We start from the raw sequence: 16,391 nt of genomic DNA on the forward strand, positions 1-16,391 counted from the left end.
CCTGCATGTTTTTACTGAAGTGAGACAAAACATCAGAACCTTGGATGAGAAGTAGGAGTTAAGATATGCTCTGGACCTAGTCAACAATATGTCACTGTTTGTATGAGAAGCCCTTAATTTCTTTATGTTACTGATTAAAAGTTCAAGGATGTCTAGTGTTGGGTACATTGTGTCCTTGGAGCACCCAGAGAGCAACCTATTACTGAATAGGAAGCCAAGAGGAATGATTTCTCATTCTCCCTTGTCATATCAAGACCTAAGACAAAGGCAAGACTGTCTAATGACGGTGCCTGTCTCTGCTGGTTAACTGTGTCTCTTCTTTGTGGATCAGCAGTATTTTCTTATGATATTTCAGGTCAGAAGCAGCTTCCAAATGTTCCCCTGGATCAAGACAAGGATGACCAAGACAGGGATTCATCATTTCATCAACTGAGAGCTAACATACCATCCTACTTGCAGCCAATCTGCCCATACAGCCTGCTGATGAACACTGAAGACTACAATAACATGCCTAAACCAAGACATCGTCAGCTGTCTCACCTCCTACATCTCATGGGTTCATCCCTTGACCTGTTCTGGATGTCTATAGAGCAGCCATCTGAAGCTCCTTGGGATGATGATGGAGGTAAACCTTTGTTGCATCGTTACTCACTGCCTGCTAAATTGAGCAACAAAACTGTTTAACTTGAAAGCTTCTCCAGAGCTGAGAAAGGTTGCAGCAAATCAACACCAGATTGTTGGTGAAAGATTGTTGGTCCTAGTGTTGGCTGTATTTCTTTGTTACACTGTCACTGAGTGTGTATAAACTGCTTACACAATAATTGTTTTGACTAATCAACTAATCTTTGTCTTATACTTCTGTTTACTCAGTTGAGATATTGTTGTGGCTCCATGGAGCAAAACTAAAAGATTGCAGCAAGGTTAGGTGTTTATGCATTGATCAAGAAATATAATGGCAACTGTTTCATAACTTAACAGTCATAATTGAGCTCAGGAGGTCACAACAAAAAGGGAGACAGTACCATGTTAGATGTTAACCTAGTTCTTCAATCAAATGAGCCCAAATTTAAGAACCAATCAGTTATTTAAAAAGAAAAACAATAACGAATCTTTCTCAGACAAAATCAATGCCAGATGAAATATCAAAACATGAGGCATGGAAGTCAATCAAGTCAGTGATGTGTGATCGACATGAGTGAAGGGTGTGCGTGTGTGTGCAGTTGTCGTTAGATGTAACAAAACACATATTTAGGCTTGCATAACCTGACCGAGATACAGTTTATCAATGGAGATGATCAGAGCAGAGAGACTGCAGGACTTAAAGTAACTCCAGCACACTGGGCCCTAGCATGCTGAGTCACTGATGTTGCAAAGGAAAGTCACAGCTGAAAAACATACTGCCAAGAAGACAACAGTGACACGCTACATAGTAATACAACATTGTAAATGGTAAATGGATCTGAGCTTGTATAGCTCTTTTCTAGTCCTCTGACTTCTCAAAGTGCTTTTACAACCGGGGTCACACCTACCCATTCACACACACTGATGGCCAGTGGTGGGTAGAGTACACAGTTACAGTACTCAAGTACAAGTACTTTTACTTAACAATAATTACTCAAGTAGAAGTAGAAGTACTCATAAAAATAAGTACTTGAGTAAGAGTAAAACAGTACCTTATTAAAAGACTACTCAAGAGGTGAGTAACTTTATTTTGGGCAATTTACATTTCATTTCAAACCTTTATTCTGGAAAGGACATTGAGGTTTCCCTCATTTCCAATGTTGTCGAGATTACAAGTACAATAGAACAAGCAAGAAAAAAACAACAGTCAAATACAATCAGTTAAACCAGCTGAAATGAATTAAAACAACAGCAACTGGAAACATAATGACTGGAAACGAAGGTCTTAAACTCTGCAAGAGAGGGGAGGACTTCAATCTTTAGAGTTTGTTCCATGAGCCTTGGACATCAAAGGAAAATGCAGTTTTACGAAGTTCAGTGCTTAAACTCCACTCCAACAAATCTAAGATGTAAGGTGGTAGTTTTCCAATGAAAGCCTTAAAAAAGTATAAAAACCAATGTTTGTTGTGCCTATTTTTAAGGGAAGGCCAACCAACCTTCTCATATAGGACACAATAATGAGTTCTGTATACATCACCAGTTATTAATCTAACTGGTGGTTGGAAACATGACGTCATTTACCACTGACACAACAGTGCCTCTGCAGTCTGCAAGTTAAAACAGAGATTTGAACTTATACGTTTAGCTAACTAGCAGTGCAGTTATTGGCTTGTTTAGCTTACTTACCATAATGTGCTTTCTTAGATTTAACGGCCGTCAGTGATGTCTGAGTTAAACAGGGGCATAATAAGACTTAAATGTTTTCATCTGGTGGTTAAAGATTTAAAACTTCTGGTTTCACAATTGACTCAAGACAAATAAATGTCAGATATTAAGACCTTAGTATCTGGTGTAGCTTTCTAATCCCATATTTCATGCGAGCTGTGTTATGTTATGTCCATATTATGGGAAATTCATGTGACAGTGCCTTCAGTCTGTTTTCAGCAGTAGATTCAGTAGACACCAATCTTGCCACCACTACTAACACAGAAAATGGTTTAGGGGTCTATTTAGTAAGAGATTTGTGTGGTGTGCCATATAGTGTATGGAAGCCTGATGCTGAATAAAGAAGACGGTTCACGGCAGCTACAGAGTGTTATTAATATTCATGTAAAAACCAGAGGGCAAATACAACAGCATCTACTTATGTTATAGTACCTATGTGGTAAATTATGAACAAAGAAACATCAAAGCGGTTGTAATTGTAGCATTCATATGCTAAGAAAAACATGTGGGATCAAGATTGTCCTCCTTGTTGGAATCCCACAAATGTTTGCATTTTGGCATTGTCTCCATTCTAATACTAACTTGTTTTCTTGTTTGTGCCTATGGTTTGTGCCAGTGTTGTGGGACAGCCCCAGATCTCACAGTGTATACCATGCTTTTGTTGTTGCTCCCAGAAGAACAGCCCGCTCCACTGCTGGACACCACCCCGATATTAATCAGCTGCCGTATTCCGCTGCCAACAGACCTCCTACCATCAACTCCTTTGCAGCCTACACAGACCCTGACTTTGAATGTGTGTTGTCACGACACAGCCAGCAACACCAGTGGAAGGAATGTGATGGATGAAGCTTGAGGTGAAAACACCCCCCTCTGTAGGTAGAGTTGGGTAGAGTTTCCTGCATTTATAAGGCCAGGTGTGGGCAATTTGTCTGAATCCTGGTAGCAGAGTGGTAGGACTGCTAGGTGTGTGCAGGAAAGGGAAAACTAGGGAGAAACACTTGTTAATAGGACTTTAGTAAGAAGTCTGATGAGGTTTCTTGTGAATTCAGATGAGGTGAAACTTTTCCCTGACTGATGTGGACTGTGTTGCTTTATAGTGAAAAGGTAGACTCTGATCAAGAGTTTTATGTGTTTAATTTTATGCCTATCACAATGATTTCATGTTCTCTAGGAAATTTTGCCCTTGTCTCCTCCCTGTTTGAGCCAGAGAAGCCAGCCTGCTGACCCCCCAGGTGTCTGCTTTAATCAGGGCCCCAGACTGAGCAAGGTAACATAGACTGGCACTGGAAATGTAGAACGGCTATCTGATCAGGAAGCCTCCTGGTTGCCTCCTCATGGAGGTATTCCAGGCATGTCCGGCTGGGAGGAGACCTCGGGGACGACCCAGAATGCGCTTGAGGGATTACATATCCTGTCTGGTCTGGGAGTGCCTCAGGATCCCCCAGCAGGAGTTGGAAAGTGTCAATGGAGAAAGGGATGTCTGGGTGGACTTACTCAGCCTGCTATCAATGCGACCTGGTCCCGGATAAGTGGATGAAGATGGATGTATATAGTCAGTCCAGCATAGGCCTACTGTTTAACCCAGTTTGTATATGTTAAAGGAGGTAATTCATTCATATTTTTGTTACAGTTTGTCTATGATGAAGGGGATTCACCTATAATTCTGTGTAAACTTTTCAACCAGCATCAGTCCTTCACATTTTACTATCTTCCTGTACACACTTATTGGATTCAGCAATGTCTGTTACCTTTTTGTGAAACTGAACCAACTGAAATTCACAATCGTCTCTTATTCTGTTTTCTTTACAGACAGAGGCACAAGCTGTGGGGAGTAGGCTGACACGTAGGGTTTGCATGCTGTGGTAGAGCTGATGGTGGTGGTTGCTCGAGAGTGCCTGTTAGACCTGCTTCTCTATGCAGTGCAGTGTTCAAGTGTGAGACTGCAGGGAAGGTTGCAGTGTTGGAGATCATGTTGTGTTCACTTGGTGGTATCTATTGGGTTTTGCCATAGAATCCCCTTGCAGTAAATACCCTGTCTAGTTATTGCCACCTTTTACATTCCCAGGGTAATATATTTTAGCTATGTGTAGCAGTTAAATATTTTTAGCAGTTTATGCATTGGGAAATGAAAATGCTAACGTTGTCTCTTTCAGATTTTAACAAACAAAATTCCTATATTCAAATAAAACCCTTTTTGAATCAAATGCATGTCTCCTGCTTTCCTTGAACCTTTGAATTTGTTTGGTGTCACCAAATTTAAAGTAAGGGTCTTTAGCTGACCCAAAGGTTTATATAGACCTCATATTTGCTTTTATACTGTCTGGCCATATTGGAATACCTTCATAATGCAGGTTTTTAGGCCTCTGCTTTCATACAGCCATTAGTGCAGCATTCATTCAGCAAATGGGAGCACTGCATTCATAGAGCCAATAGGACAACAGAGAAGCACTGCTTTCATACATTCTAATGGTGGGCTTCAATCATACAGCTAATAGATGCACTGCTTTCATACAACCAATAGGAGTGTAGCATCAATACAGCCAATGTGTGTTGTTAATTAAGCCAATGGGATAACTGCTTCCATACAGAAAGCAGGAGCGCAGCTTTCATAAATTCTGTTGGAGCACTGGTATCATACAGCCTATGCACTGCAGGCCATAGGTGTACTTTTTTTGATGCAGCCAATAAAAGGGCAGCATCCATACATCTAACTGATCTTGACATCTGGCCATATCATGCTAACTCCTTGGTGTGACATGCACCTTAAATCTCCAATATCCACCAAAACATATGAGGCCTCTAAATGACTTTTTAACTAGACTTGATGCAGTATGTCAAAAACCAACCTTTGAATATAATAGCCTTAAAGCCAGGCCCATAGAATCGATGATCCAACATGATTGTCAACATTTACCCTGTCTAATGGCCATTACATGTTTCTATTAGAGATATAAGGTTTCTGTGGCTGATGAGTGGGATTCTGAAGACAGTTGTACCTGGGTGATGGTTATTTTTAAATCAGGAGGGGGAAATTGATCAAAATTACTAAAACGGAGTAACCCAAAACCTCTAAACTTTCTTGTCAAATATTTAGTTAGTTCTTATTTAGTTAATGAGCTGTTGTCTTTTTCTCTTGCTTCACTTTTTTTTTTTATTTGTACATTATTTATTTTGTGAATTGTACACCGTATTGGGTTTTCCTAACTCAAATATAATAAGTTCATTAAAATTTCTCATTAAAATGAGAAAATAAATGATTGAGTGAAGTCTAAGTGTTTTGGCACTGTGAACAGCACTATCGTGCACAGAATTCATTTCATTAGGTCTGAATAGGTGATAGAATAAAAGAAATTATCATATTCCAACAAATGAAAATGGTAACAAATTAACTAACGTTAACAAGACAATTAAGAAATATTTTTTGAAATGTACAAGAGAGCAGCATACTAGAGCGTGTATGTTTTCCTCTGGATCCTCCTAGAGGGTCTTAGCTCAGCCCCAAGCCAGAGATACGCTCTTTTTAGTCGCAGTGGTAGAAAACTACTGGAGTTTCCCAGGAGAAACAGCAAAACGGGAGAAGGCCTAAAATACAGAAAAATTTAAGTGACTACGAGCTCATTGGCGAGCCATATCCACGGGCCTACTGTCCTTACTTTGTCCGAGGAGCCCTGAAGGCAGCACTGATGGTACATCCCCAGTCGTACATTGACGTTGCACTGTACACAGACAAGATGGCAGCCTCATTGGAAGACGAATTTGAAGATGCGCCTGATGTGGAGCCGTTAGAGCCAACACTGAAGAATATTATTGAGCAGAAATCTTTGAAGTGGATATTTGTGGGTGGAAAGGGTGGTGTTGGTAAAACTACGTGTAGGTGAGTTGTAGGGAAATGCTTATTCGCCTCCTGATATTTACTCAAGCTACGTGACTAGCTAAGGTAGCTAGTTAGCTGTTGCTGCACGGCAACCGGATGTGTGCGGTGTGTACAGCCTAAAAGGGGCGATAAAGCCCTGGCAGGACTTTGGGTCGTGGTAGATACGTTAAGCCAAACTCAGAGCAATTTTAACTAGAAACATATCCAGTTCTCCAAGCTAACCACTTGTTTTTGGTGCCTTCCTAACATAACTGCGAGCGTCCCTCATCATTTCTACAAGTCTTGGTTACGTTACGAGTCTAGCGGTTTAACTAGGTTCAGCTAACATTGCTGGCTAACATCAAGACTTGAACACTACATTGGTCAGAACAAAATGTCAGCATTGATACAGAAAGAGCGAGTGTGCTTAAACGATCACGCTTTCTACCATTGCACGACTTAGACTAGAGCCAGAGATCCGCCTGCTAAACACGGCGACATTGAATAATTCTTTTGAACTTAACTACACATTATGTCTATCATAAGCATCTAATAAGAACAAGACTATCGAATTGATTTAACTGAACTGATAATGGTAGTAATGATTTTAATTGTGGCACTCATAAATGAATTGATTAGTCAAATTTTAACTATATTTGGGAAATTGTAATTATTCAAATAGAAATGTTGTACTTATTATTATCATGATTAATTTATTACCCAGTTCTTGGCCTTCCAGAATTGCAGAAAATCTGGTATTTAGCACACAGCACAATTTAACCCATATGATCAGTGCACAGGCTACTCAATTCACATTCCTACATTAACAATCATACTGTTCAATACTGTGTCCTAAAACATGCAAGAATGATAGGAAAGAGGCCAATAATGACTTCCTTATCACTGTTGCTACTGGTTAAGGTAATAAAAATCAATACTGAGATACTTTTTAACACAGTTTGCTTTATAACTAAGTCTCAGTTATTTTAATAATCTATAGTAGGGATGGGAACAATTAATCAATGATCGATTAATTGGTCGTTAAGAATTTGGTCGATCACAGGGAATTTAGTTGATCTGATGTTGGCTTTTAATAAAGAGACTAAACACGTCTTACTCTGCCCTGCACAACAATATCTACCGTCATGACATCGTGAGTGGGTTTTGTTTTTGTTGTTTTTTTTATGAAGCCCGTTCTCTGTTATATGATGGGCTATTGACTTTGGATTCCTTCTAACTTTATTTTGTGAAAAAAATGGCAGCCAACTAAGGCTACTGTTTGTTGTGGTTGTTTTGGGGTATGGATAGTTTTTTGAGATGCTTGCATATTTTTTTTGCACATCCCCGCAATAGGTAATACAAGAGACCATGCCTTGTTTATGTTTAAGAGCCTAGGCTTTCGAAGGGTGAAAATAAATAAATCATTGAGAAACACACTCATTAGTTACCTGTTTTTGTTATATAGGGAAATGTTATATATATACCCATGTATGTATGTTTTTATACATACATAATGATTAATCAATTAATTGATCATTAACATTATAGATGCTCGAGTTGGCAGGTTTCTTCCAAACGCCCATCCCTAATCTATAGCTAAGGAAAAGTACAGAGTTGTAAAAAAATCTTAAGGTATTCAGTAGGGCTGAACAATTTGAGAAATAATCTAATTCCGTTTTTTTTTTTTTTTTTTTTTTTTTTTAACTCAGTATTGCAATTGCGATTCGAAATGCGATTATTCCTTAAGTTCCTCATCTTCTGTATTTTCCAACAAACAAGCAATAAATCATTCAATATTACAACCAGCACAATATTAGACTAAACAATGTCTGAACAATTTTGAAAAAATACCCAATTGTGATGATTTTGACTTGTATTGCAAACTAGATATGAATTATTGTATTGTCATTCTCATATGTAATAAGAAAAAAGTATAAAAATGAAGAAAATAGGATTTCTTTGGAGACTATACTAAAAAATGGCACTTCAGTGACTGCATAGCCTAGTTGTGTTATGCATAACCTCTCGGCTGCAAAAAAGTTTTAAGCTGGTATTTTGACATTAAATTTCAGGTTAAAGAAATATTGCACCTTGTTGAAAATTGCAGCAGGCCATATTGCAATTTAATCTAATTTTTGATTAGTTGCCCAGCCCTAGTATTCAGTCATATTCGTCACATTCCACATTTTAACATGAAAATTGTTACAAGAAAAAGAGAGAGCAAACTTTCTGAATTGCACAAAAAAACTTATGTTTTAGTGCTAAAATATTTATAAAATTGGGCGTCTAGGACTTCTTTTGTTAGTACTGCAGTATTGAAAGAGGTCGACCCCAGTCCCCTCCTAGTAAAGGTGACTAGGCATCTCTATATGGTTCAGAAGGGCATAATCATGTCCCCCACTGCTATTGAGAATGTGGCAATGTTCAAGCCAAACCACCTCACCATGAGGTATTAGAAATTGCATTTAAATGCATCTGTGTGCAGTCACTTTGTAAACAGGGCCTCATGTACTTTTTATTGCCAGCCTCCTGCTGTACAAACTTTTCATGTGCCATTTTTTCAGCTGTAGTTTAGCTGTCCAGCTGGCTGCTGTGAGGGAAAGTGTCCTCATCATCTCCACTGATCCTGCTCACAACATCTCTGATGCCTTTGACCAGAAGTTCTCAAAGGTGCCTACCAAGGTCAAGGGCTATGACAACCTCTTTGCAATGGTAAGTTAGACCACACAGAGACAACCACTAGTACTTCTCCAGAAATGGAAATAAACATAGAGATGCCATGCCTTGTATTAATGGACAAAAAACACATAAATCCACAGCCAGTTTTGCAGAAACAACAGTGAACCATCTTGCACAATAACATTACCCTGACAGGTTAAGCAGTTAAATAATATTAATAATAATAATAATAATAATAGACCATTAAGATTGTCATGAACACATGGGCTTTTCCTGTTTTCATATCAATATGCCGTTTATTATGTGTATTTTACTTTTACAGCAGTTCAAAAGTATTCCAAAAGTTTTTTGACAAGTAAATATAAAAAGAGCTACATGTATTTTCAATAAAGAGGCTTGTTCTAGGTTCTTGAATCTTTTAACGAATCAGATCACTATCACTAAAGTGTCATGAGGTAAGTGACTTTCCACATCAGGGTTCTTATCACAGACCAAACTGAATAGCTTTAGGCCCAAAACTGCAAATCAGTTGCACTTAATGAGGCCTCTCTTGTGTAATGTGTTTTTGGGAATGAAGGAGATTGACCCAAGTTTAGGTGTAGCAGAGTTGCCTGATGAATTCTTTGAGGAGGACAACATGCTAAGCATGGGGAAGAAGATGATGCAGGAGGCCATGAGTGCCTTCCCTGGTATTGATGAAGCCATGAGCTATGCGGAGGTCATGAGGTGAGAAAGACAATTATTAATGACACAAAGTTTATTCTTTTACACAACAGAATGAGTCAGTGGTTCCTGTTGTTAAACTAAGCCAAGACTTTTATCTATCTTTACCCCAGGTTAGTGAAGGGAATGAACTTCTCTGTTGTGGTCTTTGACACTGCCCCCACCGGTCACACGCTGCGGCTGCTTAACTTTCCCACCATTGTGGAGCGCGGTCTAGGTCGGCTCATGCAGATAAAGAACCAGATCAGCCCTTTTATCTCCCAGGTGAGGAGAGGCATACCAATCCATGGGGATGCATGGTTTTATTGGCACAATATCAGTAACAGATAATGGCTCAAAGAAAGAGAATTACTGGTAATGTTTATGAAAGCGTCTGTTCAATTTCTAGTAGTTTTTGCAGTAGCATGTCTTTTCAAGTTCTTTTTCTGGACTGTCACAGGGAACCACCCTGCAAGTCATTTGTTTATTTAGAATCAGTTTAATTGGAAAGTACAAGCTCCTTAAAAACTGATACATATTATTTTCTTTATAATACTTTCTAGAGCTCATTGTCATCAGGATGTTACAGTGCTGTTTGTAGGTCTTTGAACAGCATATGAAGCTTTTTTAACTTTTCAAATACATTTTGCACATATTGGACGTATGATCCAAATAGGTACGCATGATATTGGATTTTTGCCAGTATCCAATATGCTGCTATTTACAAAATAATTTAAGCTTATATTGATACTAATAGTTAATGTAGAAAGACCTTAAACTGCAGTCCTTAAAACACATAATTTAAAGTTTGAGGACGAACAAATGAACAAATGTCAGTCCTTAAAACAAACTTTAAAGTGTAAGGAATGATGTTGAATCAAGAAAAGGATTTCAGCTCATGTAGATGTTTTGGTCCAGCCTAAAACTTCACAAACTTATCTGTTCATAAGGCAAGTATTTACAGCTGATATAGGCAGTCCTTGACCAATTTTTATGTGAGTTTAAGTGCTTTAAAATGCATTACAAATCAAGTGTTTTACACCACAAATTTCATACATATGTCCTGTATTTTTTCCTCTATGACTGTCCATAGATGTGTAACATGCTTGGTCTGGGTGACATGAATGCTGACCAATTGGCCTCGAAGCTAGAGGAAACCCTACCAGTCATCCGCTCAGTCAGTGAGCAGTTCAAAGATCCTGTAAGTGACAGTTTAAACACAAGCACATAAGTGATCATTTGTGATAACTGGTGGTTGCCAGAGTGCTGTTATGTTTGAGTTAAATACTTTGTGAAAAATGAGATGCTGAACCACCCTTAGATTACTCTGTAACTATCTTTTTTACTTTTTGAAAAAAATCACAGAGCCCAGTTGACACTACAGGATCTATGATTTTTTTATTTCTATTTTTCATTGTTGAAAGTGAAAATAACGTGATTGGAAAAGAGAGAAAGGGCATTTATGTAATGTCGATCTAGCGCACGTGTACAAATGTGTGCTGTTGAGTGGCAGCCTCACAACTCCTCCCCATACTCATGTCTACAGTAAAAAAAGAGAAACAGCAGTATTTTCACCAGGAGAACATCCATAATACATTTTTTAAATCAATGTTAAAATACGTATTTGTTCTTTAAACACATAACCCCCCAAACCACCCAAAAAATAACTTGACTGCATTAGTGGCCTGATTAACGTTTTTCTGTTTTTGTTTCCTTGTGTTTCACAATTAAAAGTGTATTTTATTTAATAATGAAGTCAGTTATCCTAAACCATATTTTCTGTACACCAAAAAGCTTATCTAGCCGAGGTATAACGATTCAGCCCATTTTTAGAACTGCACACCCAGAGAAAGTGGTGAAACCTTACTGTCATTATAGATCATGCAAACGGACTTGAAATGAATTTCCAAATGCCTGTATAGCATTCCATTCAAACTGTGCTGAAGTATGCCTTGCAGTTGGTACTGGTTTAGCTCAGTTGGTAGAGCAAACACCCATATCCAGAGGCTACAGTCTTGACAAATCCAGATCCTGACGTGGTTTGGTGCTATCTTCCTCCACTTTCTCTCCCCGTATTTCCTGACACTAAATTCAACAGGAACTCCAATGCTTTTGTTTGAAGTTGAAATTATGTGTATTTTCCCCATTCAAGGGGTCTTACATAGATAAACTCTACCTGTCAGGGAAATACCTGATCAAGCAACAGCTAGAGGAGACCTGGTTTATGCTATGAAAAGCAGTGTTGTAGTCGTCACCAAACCTTGAGTTCGAGTCCAGTCCAAAATCCCCTGTGCTCAAGTCCCCTTTACCTGAGTCCGAGTCCAAGTCGAGGCCCCATGTTCGAGTCCCAGACAAGTCCCCAGTATCTAAAACCTGAAGCCAAATTAAATTAAATTATTAATGATTTTTAAGCCATTCTAGCTTTTCAGTTGGGTTATGTTGATGTGTTTTATTAATGTATGCATTTTATCAACTTTTATTTTAAAGGACTAGAGGAGCTGTTTACAGCAATTCTGCACAAACAAAACCAAACAGCTTAGACCCAGTGGTTGAGTAGCCTTAGGGGCAGATTCAATTTTTGACTGTTTTTAGTTTTAGTCTTTAGACAAAAACATGTTTGTTTTTAGTTACATTTTTGTCCTGATCCGTGATCACCCTCCATAGTTTTAGTCTAGTTTTAGTTGATGAAAATTAAAAAAAAACTCCAGTCCAGTTTGAGTACATAAAAAGTCATTACATTTTAGCTTTCTCTTTTGGTCACAACAGTTTTTCTCTCTCAAAAAATCTGAATCAGCGAAACTGTAAAAGTTAAATGACCACTAATTGTGGACTTTCCATAGCCTACTTTTAATAATCTGAAATAAACTGATATAAATACTAACATACATTGGATATTGGACTTTTGGGATGAAGGTCATTGGTTTTTATTGATATTGATACTGTCATTAATACTCCTTAATGGTCACACTCTTCATTGATTATATTAGTTCCATCCTCAAGACACAAAAAACAGAATTATTTGTGAATTGAAGATCGAGAAATAAGACCCACCCTCACCTATGGTCATGAGCGGTGGGTAGTGACCGAAAGAATGAGATCACGGATACAGGCAGCTGAAATGAGTTTGTCTGGGCTATCCCTTAGAGATAGGATGAGAAGCTTGGCCATCCAGGAGAGACTCGGAGTACAGCTGCTGCTCCTCCGTGTTGAGAGGAGCCAGATGAGGTGGCTCGGGCATCTGGTCTGGATGCCTCCTGGACGCCTCACTGGTGAGGTGTTCCAGGCAGGAGAGACTATGTCGCTCGGCTGGCCTGGGAACACCTCGGGATCCCCTCTTAACTGAACTCGTAATTTTCATCTATCTTATACTGTTAACTGGTTAAATAATTCTCCTCTAAAAGGACTGGATTCATTCAGATTTCTCACTAAGAACTAAAATTTCAATTTTCTCCGTGTGACATTTGAACACATGACAAAAAGGTTTTAACCATCCCCCTTTAATGCTCTACAGTCTGAGCTGTAATTAAACACATCATAGTTAACGTATGCCACCTTGTTTAGCTCACAAATCAGTGCTGTCTTGCTGATGTTAATGCAGATTTCAATGTTTGATATTTTTAACTAATTGGACTGACTACAAGGTTTAAGAGTTTTTATCTCTCTGTCCAAGACTGAGGAGGATTACTGTACAGCAGCAAATATGACTAGCCTAAGCTATTCAGCGATTCCAGGGTAGGCCAACAGCCTTTTACTTTAATTTCTGTAAAGATTACCGTGGGAATACAAAAAAGAGCCACAGGTTTAAGCTACCTATCAACCTATCAGCTCCTCTCTCTTCACATATGCTGCTCTTTCTCCTCTGGTTGTTTTAACAGACAGCAGGTTACACGCATGTGAGCGCACACACAGGTGAATATACGCACCGGGTGCTGTGTGAAAACTGATCAGTTATTTAGGGTTTTCTCACACAAAAACAATAAACAAATAGAAGAGTAAATCAGTCTTTAATTTAAAAAAAGGCTTGAGTCCTCCTCTTCATCCTCGAGTCCTAATGCAGTTAAAGCTTGAGTCCGAGTCCAAGTCATCAGCGCTGGAGTTCAAGTCGAGTCACCAGTCCTCCAAATCAGGACTTGAGTCAGACTCGAGTCCAAGTCCTCGACTGAAGTACTAAAAGTAATCAAAAACTTTCTCAATTTTTGAAGGATGGAGATGTGATGAGACCACAAATTTGCATATTGTGCCATGAAGGCAGGAGTGGTTTATAATCAGCTGTAGATGCCGCAATCTGTCCAGAACTTCCCTTGTATAGTGAGTTCTTGAGCCTGGCCACAATCATGACAGTATTCTGTTGTTATTATTGTAACACCTCCTACTAGAAATGCTACAAGCTACTACTTCAGGCTGGTGAAACATATTCATGTCAGAAAGGCCTCATTGTTGAAAAATAAAAGTAATAACTCTGCTCCACATTTGTTACATCTGTACTAGATTTCATGTGCTTGTCAAAGGTCCCATTCAGAACACATCTATACTTTAAAAAATGTGTCCAGGTCAGGCAAAATGTTTTTACATTAACATTGTTATGTGCTCTGTCTCTCACCTGCGCTTCTCTTTGCTTCCATCAGGAACAGACCACCTTCATCTGTGTATGTATTGCTGAGTTCCTCTCCCTGTATGAGACGGAACGCCTGATACAGGAGCTGGCCAAGTGTCACATTGACACACACAATATTATTGTGAACCAACTTGTTTTTCCCGACTCAGAGAGGCCCTGTAAAATGTGTGAAGCCCGCCATAAAATTCAGTCCAAGTATCTAGACCAGGTGAGTAACTGTTTTTTTTTGTGTTGTCCCAGTCCAATTGTGTTTACATCCAAAGGCCAATGTCTTTCTCATAATCATGTTGCCTCTTCATACAGATGGAAGACCTTTATGAAGATTTCCACATAGTCAAGTTACCACTGCTTCCCCATGAAGTGCGAGGTACTGACAAGGTCAACACGTTCTCTAAACAACTCCTGGAACCCTACAAACCCCCAAATAAATGATCTCCTTCCACTGAGGATCACCTTTTCTGCCTACAGACCACACCAGTACTATCAATATTCTTCTGAGCCCCTCAAACCAACCACAAACCCTGCAGTAACCCTTCAAGTTTATCCACTCGGTCCTCAGCATGTCATACAAAGCAGATCACTGCTACTGCAAGACACATGTTGTTATTTTAGGGGAGCTGATGAAATTACACATAAACATAACCTACTGTACTAATAGGGAGAAGAGACGGTACAGATTGTGCTATTTTACTGTATTTTACCTTCTTTGTCCTTCATATCCTCTGTGTGGCAAATGTATTATTTCTAATCAAAGCATTTAACTTTTTCTCTACAAATAATCTCCTCTTCTTCCCCTTTTGCCATCCTGCTCAGTGCCGAGCCTCAGTTGTGAAAACAGTGTGTTGCCAGTGAAGCCAGGATTAAATAGCTTTCAGATGGCTGATGTAAATGTCTTTTTATTCAGAGGCTGTCTTTTCTATTATTTGGTTTTGTGTTTCAAAAAGAACAATTGACTCTGATATAAAAAAATCAAATCCATTTACTGCTCATTTGAAATTGACAAAGTTGTTTTAGACTTAGCTGGTTAGAGCTCAAACAGGAATTAATTTTAAAATGGGCCAAAAACACAATCTGGTCTTAAAGGTACAGTGTGCAAAATTGGGAATATTAGCAACATTAAAGAGTCAGATTCTAGTTTGGGATGCTTGCTTCTGGTGGTAACAGTGGCAACAAGTAGAAATGAAGAAAATTCCTTTCTGTCATTTTACTTAGTGTCTTCAGTGGTACTGTAGTAACATGCAAGATGAAAATCCAAGATAGCGGAGTCTGTGGAGGGGACCCTCCCTATGTATGAATAAAGACTTATTCTAGTTTAATAAAAATAAAACAATTTTAGATATTCAGGTGATTAACAACTCACTTAGATTGACCTAGTATGTGTGTGTGTGTTTTTTTACACTTTTTTTTACATTTCCTTTGTTACACTAAATTCTAGTGGGTGAAACATTACACACTGTACCTTAAAGACCTTGTCCCAATCATCACCCTCATTATTTTTGCAATACAGATAGAACCAGAACAGTTGTGTTCTTAATATTAATCAAATCAATTGTCCTTAACTTGCCGTTTGTTCCTGGTGTAATGCAGCTACCCGTCATCAATTTTATCTTGTAGAAATAAAATTTGGATGTTAATTATCATATATGGCATGAACGAAGTCCCTACTGGGCCAACATTTCTGCTTTAGGTAGTACATAACTGAAAACAGCCGTAGTTAAAATTTTTAAGAGGCAAATGTCTGAAATGATTGTTAAAGTTTAAATGGCTAAAAGTTTTGTTGGTAACTAATCTGTGCCTACCAGGTTACCATAGGCACTTAACTAACGTTTGCTGTCCATCCTGTCAATACAAACTATTGCAAACATTTATACCCTTATGTAGGAAATTATAATTAAAGAATATATTGAATGTTTATCAATCATATTTTGAACTAGTGAATGATGAATTCAAGTAAAAGAAGTCATAGTTCGGAGTTGACTGAATTCTGGCCAGTGGTTAGCTTGCCACATGTCATTGTGCTTGAACAGAATAATTTAAATGGCAGATTCAGGCACAGGGAAGACACATATATATCCCCTCTTATTGTGAATGCTTTTAAGATAAGTTTTTGACGAGTTAATTTCAGATGTTTTGCAAGGATGAATTAAAAAGACTTGCTTTAGAGGAGGGTCTTTTGTGGTCATTTATTTTGTGTAC

General features: G+C 38.5%; 2 protein-coding genes across 2 annotated transcripts; both read left to right on the top strand.

Annotated features, from left to right (window-relative positions):
* Nucleotides 1–88: 88 nt before the first annotated feature.
* On the top strand, nt 89–3,199 carry LOC121508768. The gene is made up of 3 exons (XM_041785846.1): nt 89–100; nt 211–625; nt 3,021–3,199. Exons 1-3 carry the CDS (start codon nt 89–91, stop codon nt 3,197–3,199), a joined length of 606 nt encoding a protein of 201 aa, XP_041641780.1.
* Nucleotides 3,200–6,058: 2,859 nt separating this feature from the next.
* get3 (guided entry of tail-anchored proteins factor 3, ATPase) lies at nt 6,059–16,356 on the top strand. Its single transcript, XM_041785053.1, has 7 exons — nt 6,059–6,220; nt 8,764–8,911; nt 9,456–9,604; nt 9,715–9,865; nt 10,674–10,781; nt 14,206–14,403; nt 14,499–16,356. The coding sequence occupies exons 1-7, from the start codon at nt 6,078–6,080 to the stop codon at nt 14,625–14,627; spliced, it is 1,026 nt and encodes a 341-aa protein (XP_041640987.1). The 5' UTR covers nt 6,059–6,077; the 3' UTR covers nt 14,628–16,356.
* Nucleotides 16,357–16,391: the final 35 nt, after the last annotated feature.

Source organism: Cheilinus undulatus, linkage group 4 (genome assembly GCF_018320785.1).
Source record: "Cheilinus undulatus linkage group 4, ASM1832078v1, whole genome shotgun sequence".
In the NCBI taxonomy this organism is placed as follows: Eukaryota; Metazoa; Chordata; class Actinopteri; order Labriformes; family Labridae; genus Cheilinus; species Cheilinus undulatus.

What these genes read in the sequence shown, in the direction of transcription:
- LOC121508768 (XM_041785846.1), top strand. An exon ending in TCCTTGGGATGATGATGGAG is followed by an intron (nt 626 to 3,020) that starts GTAAACCTTTGT and finishes TGTTGCTCCCAG; the next exon opens with AAGAACAGCCCGCTCCACTG.
- get3 (XM_041785053.1), top strand. Translation starts at nt 6,078, where the DNA reads ATGGCAGCCTCATTGGAAGACGAATTTGAAGATGCGCCTGATGTGGAG. An exon ending in GTTGGTAAAACTACGTGTAG is followed by an intron (nt 6,221 to 8,763) that starts GTGAGTTGTAGG and finishes CCATTTTTTCAG; the next exon opens with CTGTAGTTTAGCTGTCCAGC. An exon ending in TCAGCCCTTTTATCTCCCAG is followed by an intron (nt 9,866 to 10,673) that starts GTGAGGAGAGGC and finishes GACTGTCCATAG; the next exon opens with ATGTGTAACATGCTTGGTCT.